The 20,124-nt window shown below is 50.1% G+C and overlaps 1 protein-coding gene across 1 annotated transcript in view; it reads left to right on the top strand.

Moving 5' to 3' along the window:
• DNAL1 (dynein axonemal light chain 1) overlaps nucleotides 1-20,124 on the top strand; it is a 79,869-nt gene that overhangs the window by 51,839 nt on the left and 7,906 nt on the right. The window contains exon 4 of the mRNA XM_075329489.1: nucleotides 6,385-6,440. Within this exon, the coding sequence (XP_075185604.1) occupies nucleotides 6,385-6,440 (56 nt within the window). The remainder of the gene's footprint in view (nucleotides 1-6,384; nucleotides 6,441-20,124) is intronic.

Here is a 20,124-nt window from a genome sequence, read left to right as displayed (position 1 = left end):
CACCCACTCCATTTATTATTTTGGTAGCCCGCCTCTGAACCCTTTCAAGTTCAGTAATGTCTTTCTTGAGCACCAGCGCCCAAAACTGCACACAATACTCCAAGCGTGGTCTGACGAGTGATTTGTACAGAGGGAGAATGATGTTTTCATCTCGTGCCCCCAGACCTCTTCTAATGCATCCCATCACCCTATTTGCTTTGGTGGCAGCTGCCTGAAACTGGGCACTCCAATTTAGATTCTTATTGACTAAGATGCCTAAGTCTTTTTCCATGTCTGATTTCCCCAGCAGTTTCCCATTTAGTAAGTAATCGTAGCATCTGTTTCTCCTTCCCATGTGCATAACCTTACACTTATCTGTGTTAAAACTCATTTGCCATTTTTCAGCCCAATTATCCAATTTACTCAAATCCATCTGTAGTTGCAAGCTGTCCTCCTTTGTGTTAACTACCTTACATAGTTTTGTATCATCTGCAAATACTGATATTTTACTCTGTAAACCATCCACCAGATCATTAATAAATATATTAAATAGTAGGGGGCCCAATACAGACCCCTGTGGCACCCCACTAGTAACCCTGGCCCAATCTGAGTATGCACCATTAATAACCACTCTTTGTTTTCTATCACTAAGCCAGCTACCTACCCATCTACACACATTTTCCCCGAGCCCAAGCTTTCTCATTTTACTTAGCAGTCTTTTATGTGGGACAGTGTCAAATGCTTTACCGAAGTCGAGATAAATGACATCCAATGATTCTCCTTGGTCCATGTGAGAGCTTACATCCTCATAGAAGCTGATCAGGTTAGTTTGACAGGAGCGATTCTTCATAAATCCATGTTGATATGGAGTTACACAATTATTAACATTGAGACATTCCATAATAGTATCCCTTAAAAACCCTTCAAACATTTTACCCACAACAGATGTTAAGGTTACCGGCCTATAGTTTCCAGGTTCCCTTTTAGATCCCTTTTTGAATATTGGTACCACATTTGCTAGCCACCAATCCAGTGGAACAGACCCAGTTTCTATAGAGTCTTTAAATATAAGGAACAGAGGCCTGTCTATCACACTACTTAACTCCCTTAATACCCGAGGGTGAATGCCATCAGGGCCTGGTGATTTGTCAACTTTAATGTTACCAAGTCGGTTCTGCACTTCTTCCTGGGTTAGGCAGGTCATACTTAATGAATCGTTTACATGATCACTCTGCATTTCCCGTGGCATATGCTTTTCCTGTGTGAACACAGTTGAGAAAAAAGTATTTAAAACATTTGCTTTTCCCACATCGCTTTCTATGATTTTACCCTCATTGTTCTTTAAAGGGCCGACACCATCAATATTAATATATTGTAGCGTGTAAAGCACCCTTAAGACATTTTGTTGATTCTGAGGCAGAATCGTAGAGGTCTTTACAATTGATCCTCAACTTATAATAGAAGTGATGTCTTATCTTACCTATGTAGCACCAGTTCCTTGTGTTGCGAACATTTTAGCACTGATCGGGATGTACAGTACACACTTTTCATCAACAGCCATAAGTTTTGTGAAAAAGTTTTTTATAGCTTTTAATCTGTCAGTTTTAGAAGAAGCAAAAAAACTGTAAAACAATTTACATTACTGTTAACATGGCTAACGTCTAGAAAATTAGTCCATTACTGCCTTGTTAAAGGGACTCTGTCAGCACAGAATGACTGTTCAAACCAAGTACAGGTGCTCTGTGCATCATAGCAGGGCTAACTTTTAAAGTTAACCTCTCAGGTGCAATATGCACCTAGAACCACGAGCATTTCTGGGTGCATATTGCTAATCCCTGCCTAACCGTCCCTGTATACACTAGCATAGATAAAGGGATCTTTAGAAAAAAGTATTTCTAAAGATCTTCTATCATATGCTAATGAGGCCAGCAACTAGTCCCAAGGGCGTTACTTCCCTTGGCTAGTCGGCCCCCTTAGCATGTAAGCACGACCCTGTGGGCATACTAACGTGCTAATGAATGTGCAGCGTCAGAGGAATGGTCGCTCTTACCTCTGCTGCCACCGCTGGTTTTTGGCTCAGTGCGCAAGAACAGAACGTCCCTGGACTTCCAGTCATGTGCACTACACCAGTTTGAAGCCGAGACGCGTACCCCCGGCTTCATAGTACGCATGATTGGATTTCTGATCATGCGCAATGAGCCAAAATCCAGTGGTGGCAGCAGAGGTGAGAGGGACCATGATTGTGACGCTGCGCATTCATTACCTTGTTACACGTGGGCGTGCTTACATGCTAAGGGGGCCGACTAGCCAAGGGAACTAATGCCCTTACGACTGGTCGCTGACCTTACTAGAATATGATAAAAGATCTTTAGAAATACTTTTTCTAAAGATCTCTTTATCTATGCTACTAGTTACAGGAACGGTTAGGCAGGGAATAGCAATATGCACCCAGAATTGCTCGTGGTCCTGGGTGCATACTGCACCTGACAGGTTCCCTTTTAAGTGCACCTTCTTGTTTACTCTTTATCCCCCTCATCTCTTTGATTGGCAGCTCTGTCTTCATAGAACCAGAGAAGGGCAGAGATAGATGGAAATCAAGCAGGTAGGAAGGTGCACTTAAATATTTGGCCACACCAAGGGTGCTCCGAGCGCCTGTGCTTGGTTTGAATGGTCATTCTGACAGAGTTCTTCAAGTCAACCTTCCCACCTGCCTTTTTTCCATTTATCTTTTCCCCTTTCTGAGTCTATAAAGCCACTACTGTCAGTTATTATGGAGGTGGGGGGTAGAGGGTGTGACGGGGTGTACAGCAGAGCAAGGAGGGACAACAGGCCAAGGAACAATCCAAAGGGCTTTATTGGAACCACAAAGATAAAGCACCAAACATAAATATAGATCCTTAAAGTCTGCAAGGAGTCCACAACAAAACAAAAGATCCAGGGGCACCGCCTGGTATTCCGATGCCAGGGAAAATAGGGCAATGATCCTTATATGAGTTCCTTGAGTCTAACAGGTGAACAACAAAACACAATCCCACGTGGCCACTGATCTCCAGTCTGTAACTGTCCATACACCGGCTCTAGGATCCAGCCTCAGCTATTCCCTCCCAGAGGATCAATCTTCTTTCTTCAAGTTTCACACAGACTGACTGAATCTCCCAGGTAAGCAGAGAGTTTACACTAGTTGGACTCTAGGCCCACCTCCCCCTACTCCCAGGCATGGAAGTGCCTCAAGAGGATACAACCTTGCACTATAGGGGGTGATTACCTACAACAATAGAAATGTACACAGAAGTAGTTCAAATAAGACAATGAACCAAGCTTGAAATAGGAATCTGTACAGCAAGATACACCTCCCCCATATCCCACCATCACAACCTGTCCCCCCTTTTTAATAAGTGAGTATGCCACTAGGTCTACACAGACCTCTGGCCATCTCACTTACGTCCATGTTGCTCAGCTGTGAATAGTCTATGGTTCTTCTGGCTGGGACGGGTCCATCAGCATTCTGGTGTTGGCTTCCACACTTGTATTGGATGAAAAAGCTGTAGGTAATCCCTTGTAGAGCGATAGGGTTGGAAGGACAAGCTTCCTTTTGTGTCCTCCCTCACTCACACTCGGCTTTCTGCACCCACAAATTGGCATTGTATATCTCCCACATCATTGCCTAGAAGAATGTCTGCAGGAAGGCCGCTCATCACACCGATTATGCATTGTTTTGCCCCAAAGCCATAATCCAGGGTCACACTCGCTCTTGGAATATATCTCTGAGTACCTCCAGCCAATTCAATGGCAATTCCTGGTCCCTTTTGAATTGCTTCTGGTTGAATTACTCGGGGATCTGCTATGGTGAGAAAAGCCCCAGTGTCACGAAAGCCAACAACTTTTTGGCCATCCAGCACGACCTCCTGTAGATGTTTATGCCGAAGATCATAAGAACGGGTGGCTGTGGCTCGCACTCCATAGACTCCTGGTAGGGAAGTCAACATATCAGAGTCACTTGGCAAATCATCAGGGCCAGAATCCAGCTCTTCTCCTGTTGAGGGTGTCTGTAGATAATGGACAGGCAAAGGTGGTCTGCAGCTGTTCTGCCTCTGAATACCTGGACAGTGAGCTTGCAGATGACCAGGCTGCCCACATTGATAACATCTGCGCTGCGTCTCACTCCTTCCAGTTTGCCTTCTGGAGAAGTAGGTAGGAGACCTTGGTGACTGATAGGGAGGTGGAGGTGCTGGAGGTGGTTGTCGATTTGGAGGATGACTCCACGGGATAGATGGGCATGTGGCCCGCAGATGCTCGGGATGCCCACAGCTATAACATCTTCGATCTTCTACTTTCTCTCCTCGCCCCATTCCAGAAAATGTGGTAGAAACAACTGGAGGCACATACACACGGGTATCCACATGAGGTGGTGATCTAGGAGGTCGAGGAACATTGGGCACTGAAGGACAAGGAACCTCTGGTGTTGGGGAGCTGGTAATTTTTGCTCCCTCTGCTAGCAGCTTCTTCCACTGAGGCTTGATAGTGAGCACCTCATCAGCTTGAGCTGCAGCTTCCTCCACAGTGGCTGGTCTCCTTTCACGCACCCATTCCCGGATCTCAGCGGGGCACTTGAAGTAAAACTGCTCTTTTAGGAGGACCTGAAGGACGGTCTCCAAGGTTAAGGCCTCCTCTTCCTCCAGCCAACGATGCCACAGATGTTTGAGTTTGTGGGCATACATCTTGAAAGACACTTCCTCATCACATGCTAAAGTACGGAACTGAGTCCTGTAAGTGTCTGGCGTTACAGCATAACATTCTAGAATAGTCTGTTTAATATCCGCATACTCACAGTTCCACCGAGGGTCTATAGCTCTATAGGCTGTGGCAGCTGCACCCTCTAAGAGCCCAACCAGATGCCGGACGCGCTCCCTTTCTGGGACTTCCATTAATCGACACTGATGCTCAAAGTCCTGGAAGAAGCCCTCAATGTCATCAGCAGCCTCATTAAACTGCTTGAAGTCTTTGCGGGACACTCTGGGAAGTTCCCTCATGGTGGGTGCTGGGGTTACAGTCTGTCTGGAACCTCTAGCGGCTTCCACAGCGAGCTGCTTATCCAGCAATGCCATCTCCTCCATCCTGCGCTCCTTCTCTTTAGCTCCACGCATGACCTCCATCTTATATTCTATGGTGGTCTCCTCTCCCAGCAAGGCCATCTCCTCCTCGTAGCACACAACCCACTGACTTTTTTGGGTATTTACCTCCGGCTGCCGTCTTTCTTCCGTTTGCTGGGAGGATCCTTCCTCAGCGTAATTTTGCGAGCAAACTCCTTCCAATGCCTCAATCAGCTGCTCCTTGGAGAGTCCCTTGTAGCTGACTCCCAGTTCACGGGCCTTTGTTTGTAGGTTCACCGCAGTCCAGTTCTTGTACGCTGAAGTTCTGGTTCCAGCTGTTGATGGGCCGTTGTCCTCCATTCCTTCTGCTCCTATCCCACCGCTGCCAACCACTTTGTGACGGGGTGTACAGCAGAGCAAGGAGAGACAACAGGCCAAGGAACAATCCAAAGGGCTTTATTGGAACCACAAAGAAAAAGCACCAAACATAAATATAGATCCTTAAAGTCTGCAAGGAGTCCACAACAAAACAAAAGATCCAGGGGCACCGCCTGGTATTCCGATGCCAGGGAAAATAGGGCAATGGTCCTTATATGAGTTCCTTGAGTCTAACAGGTGAACAACAAAACGCAATCCCACGTGGCCACTGATCTCCAGTCTGTAACTGTCCATACACCGGCTCTAGGATCCAGCCTCAGCTATTCCCTCCCAGAGGATCAATCTTCTTTCTTCAAGTTTCACACAGACTGACTGAATCTCCCAGGTAAGCAGAGAGTTTACACTAGTTGGACTCTAGGCCCACCTCCCCCTAGTCCCAGGGATGGAAGTGCCTCAAGAGGATACAACCTTGCACTATAGGGGGTGATTACCTACAACAATAGAAATGTACACAGAACTAGTTCAAATAAGACAATGAACCAAGCTTGAAATAGGAATCTGTACAGCAAGATACACCTCCCCCATATCCCACCATCACAGAGGGGAACATAAGTAGGTGAGAAAGTACACTGAAGTGCTTTGCCACACCAAGGGTGCTCCGAGCGCATGTACTTGGTTTTTTGTGCTGACAGAGTCCCTTAAAGTCTGAGACTATAAATTGTCAACTTAGAAATCAGAGCACAAGTAACAGATGAAAAAGTAACCAAAACATCACACATCATAATTACTACCAGTGAAAGAAACATTAAAGAGTCAAGGACGTTTACTCCTCCGGGTGGATCAGTCTAGTGTAACATATTGAAGGGATGTTCAAAGCTCCCCGAGCCTTTAAGACACTATTTATACTAGTATTGTTAATCTTTATTTGTTTTCTCAGGAAATTGTCACTTTCCACCAACTGCATTGAAAAAATCGCCAATCTGAATGGACTGAGTAAGTGCACTATTATTGTTCTCCTGAACTAGTTTTTTATCAATAAAGTATCCAATAATAGAAATTATGAATTATATAGTGATTATCTACATGACCCAAAACAACTGCAGAAGACAAGTGTCCTATTTTATATCTGCTCATAATGAATTAATTAATGCACAATAAGAGGAGAGAAACAAGACCCACAGGGCTCGTCCATGTCACAATTGTCACTGTGTCTTGTGACTAGGGACAGGATCAGGGCTAGTTTTTCATGTTTCAATAGTTTTTATTTACCATCTGAGACCATGGAGGTTAAATGTGTGTTTTTTCCTTTTGGTATATGAGAGGTTAACTTCGCTGTTCTGCTCAGCTGTCCCAGCTGACCACCATTTCCAGCCTGGATAAAAGCCCTCTGCTCCCTGCAGAGGGTGCTGGTTATTCAGTTCAGTCTGGAGCTAGGCCTGGAGTGGTGATGTTAGTTGCTGCTGCTTTGTTGCTTAGTTGTGTGAGAGTTCCCTATGTTGTTTCTTTCCTCTTTCCAGTACACATTTAGTAGTTCCCTGGTGTGGTTCGGTGTGAGAGTGTTCCTGTTATTGAATGTTCTCAGTGAGAGGAACAAAATTATAATCTTGTGATACCTTTTTAATGGCTAACTAAAATAAAATAAAGTGATGTTACAAAGCAAGCTTTTGAGACATCTCAAGTCCCTTCATCAGGCATGGTATGAATGATATTCTCAACATTTAGTCCTGAATAAAGTAGCACTTCAATGCAATATAAACAACAACTTTGAACATGTATCCATGTTCAAAAAAGAAGTGACAATAAATGAATTAAAATTGATTTTTATTGAAATATAATTTTAAAATCACACAAAATATGCAATAAAAAACAGCAAGAAAAAGGTGCAAGATGATGAATATAGTACAAAGGGTCATGGACTGAAAGTCATATTTAATTATACCATAGGAACTCCATATATACACATTTCATAGGAGTTTTTAAATAAATAGATAATGGCCACCTATATTAAATCTATATAGCCAAATAGTATCCGGCAAAAATTGTCTCAACAAGAGGTTTTCTCACCACCAAATAAAGTGCCAAAGTGCTGGGGTGGAGGGAGTAAGAAAGCCAACAAATAAATATACTAAAATAAGCTTATAAATAATCAGGTGTTAATATTAGATTCAAGCAATAATTTAAGCGGCCATCTTATAAAATACAACACTCCCCACCATGGCTTCATACAAACATGTGAGCACACGTCCTGAGGAAAAAATGTTAAAGACAATATATTTACCAAGATAAATAGGTGGTATGGTAGACAGTCCACGGCCCCTCACTCCGACACGTGTTTCGCCCTGTTGCTTTATCAAGGAGCGTGGAGCACAACCTCTTGTTGAGACAATTTTTGCCGGATACTATTTGGCTATATAGATTCAATATAGGTGGCCATTATCTATTTATTTAAAAACTCCTATGAAATGTGTATATATAGAGTTCCTATGGTATAATTAAATATGACTTTCAGTCCATGACCCTTTGTACTATATTCATCATCTTGCACCTTTTTCTTGCTGTTTTTTATTGCATATTTTGTGTGATTTTAAAATTATATTTCAATAAAAATCAATTTTAATTCATTTTTCTTTGTCGCTCCATTGGGAGACCCAGACAATTGGGTGTATAGCTTCTGCCTCCGGAGGCCACACAAAGTATTACACTTTAAAAAGTGTAACCCCTCCCCTCTGCCTATACACCCTCCCGTGCCTCACGGGCTCCTCAGTTTTATGCTTTGTGTTGAAGGAGGCACACATTCACGCAAGCTCCACATTTTAGTCAGCAGCAGCTGCTGATTGTATCGGATGGAAGAAAAGAGGGCCCTGGGCCCCCGGCATGCTCCCTTCTCACCCCACTAAGTCGGCGGTGCTGTTAAGGTTGAGGTACCCATTGCGGGTACAGAGGCTGGAGCCACATGCCGTTTTCCTTCCCCATCCCTTAGAGGCTCTGGGAGAAGTGGGATCCTAACCGGTCATCCATGCACTGGGACCGGGCTCCCTCCGCAGCCCCTGTGGGAATCTGCCGGACAGGAGACTTGATATCATCAGGGACAGGCCCTGCATCCAAAAGGTACTCTGTGTCCCCTTGGGGACGGTGCATGGAGCGCTCGTACACAGACGCTGCAGCGGCTGATGTTTTTTTATGACGACCGGGACTACCGCGCCGACCGCGCCTGTTTGCCGGCCGCGGTATTAAATTTAGTCCCCGGCTTCATGCGGCCTAGTACCATAACTCCCGCCCCCGGGCCTGCCAGTCAGGGGTAAGGGCGGGACGGTCGACCTGACGTCGACAGTGAGGGCTGGAGCATACTTTAGGTGTCCTCCTCCCCCCTCACTGATCACTGTGGGGCACCAGATTCCCGCACTTTATTAGTCGCCGCCCACGGCTCCCTCCTCCCCTGAGAGCTCCGGCAGCCATTTTTACAATCATTCTGCCGGTGGAGGATTTCAGGAACGAGCTCTGCAGCTCTGGGAGGCCCAAGGCAGGGAATCTGGTGGACACACAACCGCTTTGGGTGGTCGGTAAGCCACACCGGTCACCCGGTGCTGGTCCCCCTAGGGTGCCGAAGTGTATATATATATATATATATATCTGTATACATTTTCTCTGTTCGGCCGCATTGTTTTGCTTTTGGCTATATACCCTCAGTGATCACTCTCCTGGGAGACAGCAGCATGTCGTTCACAAGGAGCAAGGGTGCCAAGACACAGGGTTATTTTGCAACCTGTACCTCTTGTGCGGCTATGTTACCTGCAGGTTCCACCTACCCTCACTGTGAGCAATGCTCGGCCCCTGTAGCACTCACTCAGCCGGAGCCTCGGGCGCTGGTGGGACCCTCGGCTCAGGGAGAACCGCCGGCTCCCCCTGTCCAGGTGGCAGGGACAGAGTTTGCAGTTTTGGCTGAGAAACTCTCTGAGTCGCTTTCACAATCCATGGCTCAGTCTATGGATAAATGGTCTGCTAAGATACTAGAAGCCTTGCAGTCCAGCTCGGTCCTTACACAGGCCCCGGGCACTGTGGGATCATCGCCCCCAGGCCCCTCTCGGTCTGCGCCGCAGCGTGCTCCTGGGGTGGCACCTAGGTCTCACGTGGAGGACTCCGGCACGGACCACAGTCCCAGACCGGCTAAGCGGGCTCGCTGGGAATCTTCCCCGACTTCCTCACGCTGCTCGGGGTCTCAGCTTGAGGGCTCTCTGGAGGATGAGGCGGATGTCGCAGCTCAGGGCTCTGACCCTGACGTTGCTCTCAATCTTGATACACCTGAAGGGGACGCCATAGTAAATGATCTTTTCTTCGGCGCTCTATTGGGAGACCCAGACGATTGGGTGTATAGCTACTGCCTCCGGAGGCCACACAAAGCATTACACTAAAAAGTGTAAGGCCCCTCCCCTTCTGGCTATACACCCCCAGTGGGATCACTGGCTCACCAGTTTTCTGCTTTGTGCGAAGGAGGTCAGACATCCACGCATAGCTCCACTGTTTAGTCAGCAGTAGCTGCTGACTATATCGGATGGAATAAAAGAGGGCCCATATAGGGCCCCCAGCATGCTCCCTTCTCACCCCGCTTGTGGTTTGTAAGGTTGAGGTACCTATTGCTGGTACGGCGGCTGGAGCCCACATGCTGTTTTCCTTCCACATCCCCCTGAGGGGCTCTGAGGAAGTGGGATCTTACCGGCCCCAAAGCCCTGAGGCCGGGCTCCATCCACAGACCCATTGAACCTGCTGGATACGGAGCTGGGTACCGTTCAGGGACATGGCCCTGCACCATTCAGGTACTCTGTGTCCCCGTACACACAGGCACAGCACACTCCAGACTTGCTGGGTGTGCTAGTGCGCCGGGGACAGTAAAGGGTTACAGTCACTGCAGCCTAGCTGAGTGACTTTATGTATGGGGAACTACCGCGCCGGACGCTCCGGGAGCGGCGGCGCGGCTGGGACTTGTAGTGCGCCGGGGACTTAGCGCCGACCGCGCTTTTACGGCGGCGGCGCTTATAAATCCAGTCCCCGGCTTTTGCGGCCTAGCTCCGCTTCGTTCCCGCCCCCACCCTGTCAATCAGGGTAGGGGAGAGACGCTGTACAATCAGCAGCGCCGAGGGCTGGAGCCTTATTTACATGCTCCAGCCCTCTCACTGGACACTGTGGGACGCCGGTTTCCCGCTCTGACTTGGGGGCACGCCCACGGCCCGCCCCTACTCACACGAGCTGGAGAAGGACGCCGGCAGCCATTCCTGCAGTCCGAACTGAGAGATCGGACTCTGGGCAACCAGGCACAGGACTAGGGCGACCACACACCCGCTTATAGGCGGGCGGTAAGCGGCACCTGAAGTGCTGGCCCCACTAAATACCGCAGTTGTCCATTTGTATTTTTATGCTTATACTGCATAGGTCGCTATTTTTGGCTATATGCCCTCTTAGATGGCGACACATCAGCAGCAGGAAAGCGGGGGTGCTAAGGCACAGGCTTTCTATGCTGCTTGTATGGCATGTACTGAAGTGTTCATGTGTATTTATGCTTGTATGCTATACACTGCACTGTACGGTCGCTAGTCTGGGCTATTTTCGCCTAGAATGACTAGACTACAGCAGCAGAAAAGCAGGGGTGCTGAGGCACAGGTTTTTTCTATGCTGCTTGTATTGCAGGGGTTGCAGTGTTCATTTGTACTTATGCTTGTATGCTATACATTGCACTGTATGGTCGATATTCTGGGCTATATTCCCCTAGATGGCTAGTCTACAGCAGCAGAAAAGCAGGGGTGCCAAGGCACAGGCTTTCTATGCTGCTTGTATTGCATGTGCTGCAGTGTTCATTTGTACTTTATGCTTGTATGTTATACATTGCATTGTACGGTCGCCATTCTTGGCTCTATGTCTTAGATGGCTAGTCGGCAGCAGCATATAAGCAACACAGGCTTTCGATGCTGTTTTTACTGCATGTGACACTGTTCCACGGCACTGAACCCCATTGTGTGCAAGCTCCCCTGGAGCACTTGGTCAGCCGGGGTCTCTACTAGACGTGGCCAAAGGAACCACCTGTCAACCCTGTCCAAGGACAGGGATGGAGTTGCATTGGGATAGAGACTTGCAGTCCGGACAGGCCATGGGCAAATCATTGCTCCCTGGCCACCCTCATTGGGAATAAAATCGGTTCCCCGGGGGGGGTCCCAGGAGGCTCTCTGTATGATGAGGCAGACGTAGCTCATCAGGACTTTGATCCTGACAACGCTCTCAATCCGGATACACCGGATGGTGACGCCATAAGGAATGATCCTATAGCGTCCATCAATGGAATGTTGGATCTTTCTCCCTCAGCTCCCCCAGCGGATGAGTCAGCTTCACAGCAGGAGAAGTCCCATTTCAGTAGCTCAAACGTATTTTGAGTTTTTTTCTGGCCACGCTGACTTCAGAGAAGCAGCCCAGGAACACCACGCTTACCAGATAAGCGTTTTCCCCAAACGTATTAAGGATCCACGTTATCCTTTTCCCCCTGACGTGGTCAAGCGCGGGACCCAGGGTCCAAAGGTGGATTCTCCAATCTCCAGGCTTGCGGCTAGAGCTATAGTTGCAGTGGAGATGGGACTTCACTTAAAGATGCCAGACAGATAGACTGTGGTTGAAATCTGTCTATGAGGCTATCGGCGTGTCGGTTGCTCCGGCATTTACAGCCGTATGGGCACCCTAAGCTTTTCAGCTGTCCTTGCACAGCTGGTCTTGAGCATATGTACATTTGTGCCGCAGGGGCGTCCGTATCCTCGCAATGTCTGCATTGCGACTTACCCTATTAATGCTGTCCTGGAAGGACAGTCGAGGTTTCGGTCCTTCCCAAGCTCGGGCAGGTCCCAATTGTCCTCGTCCAAAAGAGCTGAAAACTCCTCAGAGGGGCTCAGTTTCCGGGGGCTCAATCACGCCCAAGGAAGGCAGCCGGAGGAACCGCTACCAAGGCGGTCTCCTCATGACTCTCAGCTCTCTCATCTCTCCGCATCCGCGGTTGATGGCAGACTCGCTCGCCTTTGGCGACATTTAGCTGCCACAGGTCACAGACCGGTGGGTGAGGGACATTGTGCCCACGTGCACAGGACAGAGTTCTGTTCTCGTCCTCCGACTCGATTCTTCAGAACGTCCCCACCTCCCCACCGAGCCGATGCTCTTCTGCAGGCAGAAGGAGTGGTAATCCCTGTTCCTCTTCAGGAACAAGACACGGTTTTCCTCCAATCTGGTTGTGGTGCCAAAAAAGGATGGCTCTTTCCGTTCCGTTCTGGACCTAAAACTGCTCAACAAGCACGTGGAGGCCAGGCGGTTCCGGATGAAACCCTCCTCTCCGTCATTGCCTCAATGTCTCAAGGATATTTCCTAGCATCAATAGACATCAAAGATGCTTATCTCCACGTGCCGATTGCTACAGAGCACCAATGTTTTCTACGTTTCGTGATGGGAGACGACCATCTTCAGTTCGTAGCTCTGCCATTCGGTCTGGCGACAACCCCACGGGTGTTCACCAGGGTCATGGCGGCAGTGGTAGCAGTCTTGCACTCACAGGGACACTCTGTGATCCCTTACTTGGACGATCTACTTGTCAAGGCACCCTCTCACGAGGCATGCCAATTCAGCCTGAATGTTGCGCTGGAGACTCTCCAGACGTTCGGGTGGATCATCGACTTCTCAAAGTCAAACCTGTCACCGACCCAATCACTAACGTCTCTTGGTATGGAGTTTCATACTCTCTCAGCGATAGTGAAGCTTCCGCTGGACAAGCAGCGGTCACTACAGACTGGGGTGCAGACTCCCCGTCAAGGTCAGTCGCACTCCTTAAGACGCCTCATGCACTTCCTCGGGAAGATGATGGCGGCAATGGAGGCGGTTCCGTTTGCGCAGTTTCATCTGCGTCCTCTTATTGGGACATTCTCCGCCAATGGGACGGGAAGTCAACATCCCTGAACAGGAAAGTCTCCTTTTCACAGAAGGACTCTCTGCAATGGTGGCTTCTTCCCACCTCATTATCACAGGGAAGATCCTTCCTACCACCGTCTTGGGCGGTAGTCACGACAGGCGCGAGTCTGTCAGGGTGGGGAGCAGTTTTTTCTCCACCACAGGGCTCAGGGTACGTGGACTCAGCAGGAGTCCACCCTTCAGATCCATGTTCTGGAAATCAGAACAGTGTATCTTGCCCTACTAGCCTTCCAGCAGTGGCTGGAAGGAAAGCAGATCCGAATTCAGTCGGACAACTCCACAGCGGTGGCATACATCAATCACCAAGGAGGGACACGCAGTCGGCAAGCCTTCCAGGAAGTCCGGCGGATTCTGACGTGGGTGGAAGCCACGGCCTCCACCGTATCCGCAGTTCACATCCCCGGCGTAGAAAACTGGGAAGCAGACTTCCTCAGCCGCCAGGGCATGGACGCAGGGGAATGGTCCCTTCGCCCGGACGTGTTTCAGGAAATCTGTAGCCGCTGGGGAAGGCCGGACGTCGACCTAATGGCGTCCAGGCACAACAACAAGGTCCCAACCTTCATAGCACGGTCTCGCGATCACAGAACTCTGGCGGCAGACGCCTTAGTGCAAGATTGGTCGCAGTTCCGGCTCCCTTATGTGTTTCCACCTCTGGCACTCTTGCCCAGAGTGCTACGCAAGATCAGATCCGACTGCAGCCGCGTCATACTCGTCGCCCCAGACTGGCCAAGGAGGGCGTGGTATCCGGATCTGTGGCATCTCACGGTCGGCCAACCGTCGGCACTACCAGACCGACCAGACTTACTGTCCCAAGGGCCGTTTTTTCCATCGGAATTCTGCGGCCCTGAACCTGACTGTGTGGCCATTGAGTCCTGGATCCTAGGGTCTTCAGGATTATCCCAAGGGGTCGTTGCCACCATGAGACAGGCTAGGAAGCCCACGTCCGCTAAGATCTACCACAGAACGTGGAGGATATTCTTATCCTGGTGCTCTGCTCAGGGAGTGTCTCCCTGGCCCTTTGCATTGCCTACCTTTTTTTCTTTCCTGCAATCTGGGTTAGAAAAAGGTTTGTCGCTCGGCTCCCTTAAAGGGCAAGTCTCGGCGCTGTCCGTCTTTTTTTCAAAAGCGTCTAGCACGACTTCCTAAGGTGCGCACGTTCCTGCAGGGGGTTTGTCATATTGTACCCCCGTACAAGCGGCCGTTAGATCCATGGGATCTGAACAGGGTACTAGTTGCCCTCCAGAAGCCGCCCTTCGAGCCTCTGAGGGAGGTTTCACTTTCTAGACTATCACAGAAAGTGGCTTTTCTGGTAGCGATCACATCTCTTCGGAGAGTGTCTGAGCTAGCAGCGCTGTCATCCAAGGCTCCTTTCCTGGTCTTCCACCAGGACAAGGTAGTGCTGCGCCCCATTCAGGAGTTTCTCCCGAAGGTGGTATCCTCTTTTCATCTTAATCAGGATATCTCTTTGCCTTCGTTTTATCCTCATGCAGTTCATCGGTATGAGAAGGATTTACATTTGTTAGATCTGGTGAGAGCACTCAGAATCTACATTTCCCGCACGGCGCCCTTGCGCCGTTCGGATGCACGCTTTGTCCTTGTCGCTGGTAAGCGCAAAGGGTCGCAGGCTTCTAAGGCCGCCCTGGCTCGATGGATCAAAGAACCAATTCTTGAAGCCTACCGTTCTGCTGGGCTTCCGGTTCCATCAGGGCTGAAGGCCCATTCTACCAGAGCCGTGGGTGCATCCTGGGCATTACGACACCAGGCTACGGCTCAACAGGTGTGCCAGGCAGCTACCTGGTCGAGTCTGCACACTTTCACCAAACATTATCAGGTGCATACCTATGCTTCGGCGGACGCCAGCCTAGGTAGAAGAGTCCTGCAGGCGGCAGTTGCCTCCATATAGGGGAGGGCTGTCTTGCAGCTCTAACATGAGGTATTTCTTTACCCACCCAGGGACAGCTTTTGGACGTCCCAATCGTCTGGGTCTCCCAATAGAGCGCCGAAGAAGAAGGGAATTTTGTTACTTACCGTAAATTCCTTTTCTTCTAGCTCTTATTGGGAGACCCAGCACCCGCCCTGTTGTCCTTCGGGATTTTTGGGTTTTTTTCGGGTACACATGTTGTTCATGTTGAACGGTTTTTCAGTTCTCCGATGTTACTCGGAGTGAATTTGTTTAACCAAGTTATTGGCTTTCCTCCTTCTTGCTTTTGCACTAAAACTGGTGAGCCAGTGATCCCACTGGGGGTGTATAGCCAGAAGGGGAGGGGCCTTACACTTTTTAGTGTAATGCTTTGTGTGGCCTCCGGAGGCAGTAGCTATACACCCAATCGTCTGGGTCTCCCAATAAGAGCTAGAAGAAAAGGAATTTACGGTAAGTAACAAAATTCCCTTCATCTCGTCCATCAACCAGGTGCTAGATCTTTCTCCCCCAACTCCACCTATAGAGGAGTCGGCTTCGCAGCAGGAGAAACACCAGTTTAGGTTTCCCAAACGTACACGGAGTGCGTTTTTCGATCACTCTAACTTCAGAGATGCTGTCCAGAAGCACAGAGCATTTCCGGACAAGCGCTTTACTAAGTGGCTTATTGACACACGTTACCCCTTCCCCTCTGACGTTGTTAAGGGTTGGGCTCAATGTCCCAAGGTGGATCCTCCAGTCTCTAGACTGGCGGCTAGATCTGTAGTATCAGTGGCAGATGGCTCATCGCTCAAGGATGCCACTGACAGGCAGATAGAGCTCCTGATGAAATCCATCTATGAAGCCACAGGCGCGTCTTTTGCCCCGGCCTTTGCAGCAGTGTGGGCACTCCAAGCTATCTCAGCTTGTCTGTCTGAGATTAATGCGGTCACACGTACCTCTGCTCCGCAAGTTGCGTCTTTGACGTCTCAGGCGTCGGTATTTTCATCCTACGCCATAAATGCCGTCCTGGACTCTGCTAGCCGTACAGCGGTAGCGTCCGCCAATTCGGTGGCAGTCCGCAGGGCCATGTGGCTACGCGAATGGAAGGCAGACTCTGCTTCCAAGAAATTCTTAACCGGTTTGCCGTTTTCTGGAGACCGATTGTTTGGAGAGCGATTGGATGAAATTATTAAGCAATCCAAGGGAAAGGACTCGTCCTTACCCCAGTCCAAACCAAACAGACCTCAGCAACGGAAAATTCAATCGAGGTTTCGGTCCTTTCGGCCCTCAGCCAGAGCCCAATCCTCCTCGTCCAACAGGCCACAGAAGGGCCAGAGGAACTCTTATGCATGGCGGTCTAAGTCACGTCCGCCAAAGACCGCCGGAGGCACTGTCTCCAAGGCGGCCTCCTCATGACTTTCGGCCTCCCCAAACCGCATCCTCGGTCGGTGGCAGGCTCTCCCGCTTTTGCGACGCCTGGTGGCCACATGTCCAAGACCGATGGGTGAGAGACATTCTGTCTCACGGTTACAGGATAGAGTTCAGCTCTCGTCCTCCGACTCGTTTCTTCAGAACATCTCCGCCCCCCGAGCGAGCCGATGCACTTTTTCAGGCGGTGAACACTCTGAAGACAGAAGGAGTCGTGATCCCCGTCCCCCTTCAGGAACGTGGTCGCGGTTTTTACTCCAATTTGTTCGTGGTGCCAAAAAAGGACGGATCATTCCGTCCCGTTCTGGACCTCAAACTGCTCAACAGACACGTGAGAACCAGACGATTTCGGATGGAATCTCTCCGCTCAGTCATCGCTTCGATGTCCCAAGGAGACTTCCTAGCATCAATCGACATCAGGGATGCTTATCTCCATGTGCCGATTGCACCAGAGCATCAACGCTTCCTGCGTTTCGCCATAGGGGACGAACACCTTCAGTTTGTGGCACTGCCTTTCGGCCTGGCGACAGCCCCACGGGTCTTCACCAAGGTCATGGCTTCCGTTGTGGCGGTCCTACACTCTCAGGGCCACTCGATGATCCCTCACTTAGACGATCTCCTAGTCAAGGCACCCTCCGGGGTGGCATGTCAACACAGCCTGACCGTCGCTCTGGAGACTCTCCAGAGGTTCGGGTGGATCATCAATTTCCCAAAGTCAAAATTGACACCGAACCAATCACTGACTTACCTCGGGATGGAGTTTCACACTCTCTCAGCGATAGTCAAGCTACCGCTGGACAAACAGCGTTCGCTGCAGACAGGGGTGCACTCTCTTCTTCGGGGCCAGTCTCACCCCTTGAGGCGCCTCATGCACTTCCTGGGGAAGATGGTGGCAGCAATGGAAGCAGTCCCCTTTGCGCAGTTTCATCTGCGTCCACTCCAATGGGACATTCTCCGCAAATGGGACAGGAGGTCGACGTCCCTAGACAGGAACATCTCTCTTTCCCTGGCAGCCAAAACCTCTCTTCAGTGGTGGCTTCTTCCCACTTCTCTGTCGAAGGGAAAATCCTTCCTGCCCCCATCCTGGGCTGTGGTCACGACGGACGCGAGTCTGTCAGGGTGGGGAGCGGTTTTTCTCCACCACAGGGCTCAGGGAACCTGGACTCCGACAGAGTCCTCCCTTCAGATCAATGTTCTGGAGATAAGGGCAGTGTATCTAGCCCTAAAGGCGTTCCACCGGTGGCTGGAGGGCAGGCAGATCCGCATACAGTCGGACAATGCCACGGCGGTCGCGTACATCAACCACCAGGGCGGCACGCGCAGCCGTCAAGCCTTCCAGGAAGTTCGGCGGATTCTGCTGTGGGCGGAGGCCACAGCCTCCACCATCTCCGCAGTTCACATCCCGGGCGTAGAAAACTGGGAAGCAGACTTCCTCAGTCGCCAGGGCATGGACGCAGGGGAATGGTCTCTGCACCCGGACGTGTTTCGAGAGATCTGTTGCCGCTGGGGAACGCCAGACGTCGATCTCATGGCGTCTCAGCACAACAACAAAGTCCCGGCATTCATGGCACGGTCTCAAGATCACAGAGCTCTGGCGGCGGACGCATTAGTTCAGGATTGGTCGCAGTTTCGACTTCCCTATGTGTTTCCTCCTCTGGCGATGCTGCCCAGAGTGTTACGCAAGATCAGGTCCGACTGCCGCCGCGCCATCCTCGTCGCTCCAGACTGGCCGAGGAGGTCGTGGTACCCGGATCTGTGGCACCTCACGGTGGGTCAACCGTGGGCAATCCCAGACCGTCCAGACTTGCTGTCTCAAGGGCCATTTTTCCATCTGAATTCTGCGGCCCTCAACCTGACTGTGTGGCCATTGAGTCCTGGCTCCTAGCGTCCTCAGGGTTATCTCAAGATGTCATTGCCACTATGAGACAGGCCAGGAAACCAACGTCCGCCAAGATCTATCACAGGGCTTGGAGGATCTTCTTATCCTGGTGCTCTGATAAGGGTTTTACCCCCTGGCCGTTTGCCTTACCCACGTTTCTTTCCTTCCTTCATTCCGGAATGGATAAGGGTTTGTCTCTCGGCTCTCTCAAAGGACAAGTATCGGCGCTTTCCGTGTTTTTTCAAAAGCGTCTAGCCAGGCTTCCGCAGGTCCGCACATTCCTGCAGGGAGTTTGCCACATAGTTCCACCTTACAAGCGGCCGCTGGAACCCTGGGATCTTAACAGGGTCCTAAGGGCTCTTCAGAAACCACCTTTCGAGCCGCTGCGGGATGTTTCTTTATCACGTCTTTCGCAGAAGGTGGCTTTTCTAGTGGCAGTTACATCGCTCCGTAGAGTGTCGGAGCTAGCAGCATTGTCATGCAAAGCCCCCTTCCTGGTTTTTCACCAGGATAAGGTGGTTCTGCGTCCGGTCCCGGAATTTCTCCCTAAGGTGGTATCCCCTTTTCATCTTAATCAGGATATCTCCTTACCTTCATTTTGCCCTCATCCAGTTCACCAATGTGAAAAGGATTTGCACTTGTTAGATCTAGTGAGAGCCCTCCGGCTCTACGTGTCTCGCACGGCGCCCCTGCGTCGTTCAGATGCGCTCTTTGTCCTTGTCGCTGGCCAGCGTAAGGGGTCGCAGGCTTCCAAGTCAACCTTGGCTCGGTGGATCAAGGAACCGATTCTTGAAGCCTACCGTTCTTCTGGGCTTCCGATTCCTTCAGGGCTGAAAGCCCATTCTACCAGAGCCGTGGGTGCATCCTGGGCACTGCGGTACCAGGCTACGGCTCAGCAGGTGTGTCAGGCAGCTACCTGGTCTAGTCTGCACACTTTCACAAAACACTATCAGGTGCATACCTATGCTTCGGCAGACGCCAGTCTAGGTAGGCGAGTCCTTCAGGCGGCTGTTGCCCACCTGTAAGAGGGGGCCGTTTTTCGGCTCTTGTTATTGGGGTATTCTTTTACCCACCCAGGGACTGCTTTTGGACGTCCCAATTGTCTGGGTCTCCCAATGGAGCGACAAAGAAGAAGGGAATTTTGTTTACTTACCGTAAATTCCTTTTCTTCTAGCTCCTATTGGGAGACCCAGCACCCGCCCCTGTTCCCTTCGGGCTGTTGTTCTTTTGTGTACACATGTTGTTCATGTTGAATTGTTCTTTTGGTTCATGGTTCAGTTCTCCGAACATCCTTCGGATTGAATTTTTACCTTAGACCAATTTATAAGTTTCCTCCTTCCTGCTTTTGCACCAAAACTGAGGAGCCCGTGAGGCACGGGAGGGTGTATAGGCAGAGGGGAGGGGTTACACTTTTTAAAGTGTAATACTTTGTGTGGCCTCCGGAGGCAGAAGCTATACACCCCAATTGTCTGGGTCTCCCAATAGGA

The sequence above is a fragment of the Anomaloglossus baeobatrachus genome, chromosome 12 (assembly GCF_048569485.1).
Source record: "Anomaloglossus baeobatrachus isolate aAnoBae1 chromosome 12, aAnoBae1.hap1, whole genome shotgun sequence".
Taxonomy (NCBI): Eukaryota; Metazoa; Chordata; class Amphibia; order Anura; family Aromobatidae; genus Anomaloglossus; species Anomaloglossus baeobatrachus.
The sequence above is the reverse complement of the archived record's forward strand: the minus strand, read 5'-3'. Positions and strand labels throughout refer to the sequence as shown.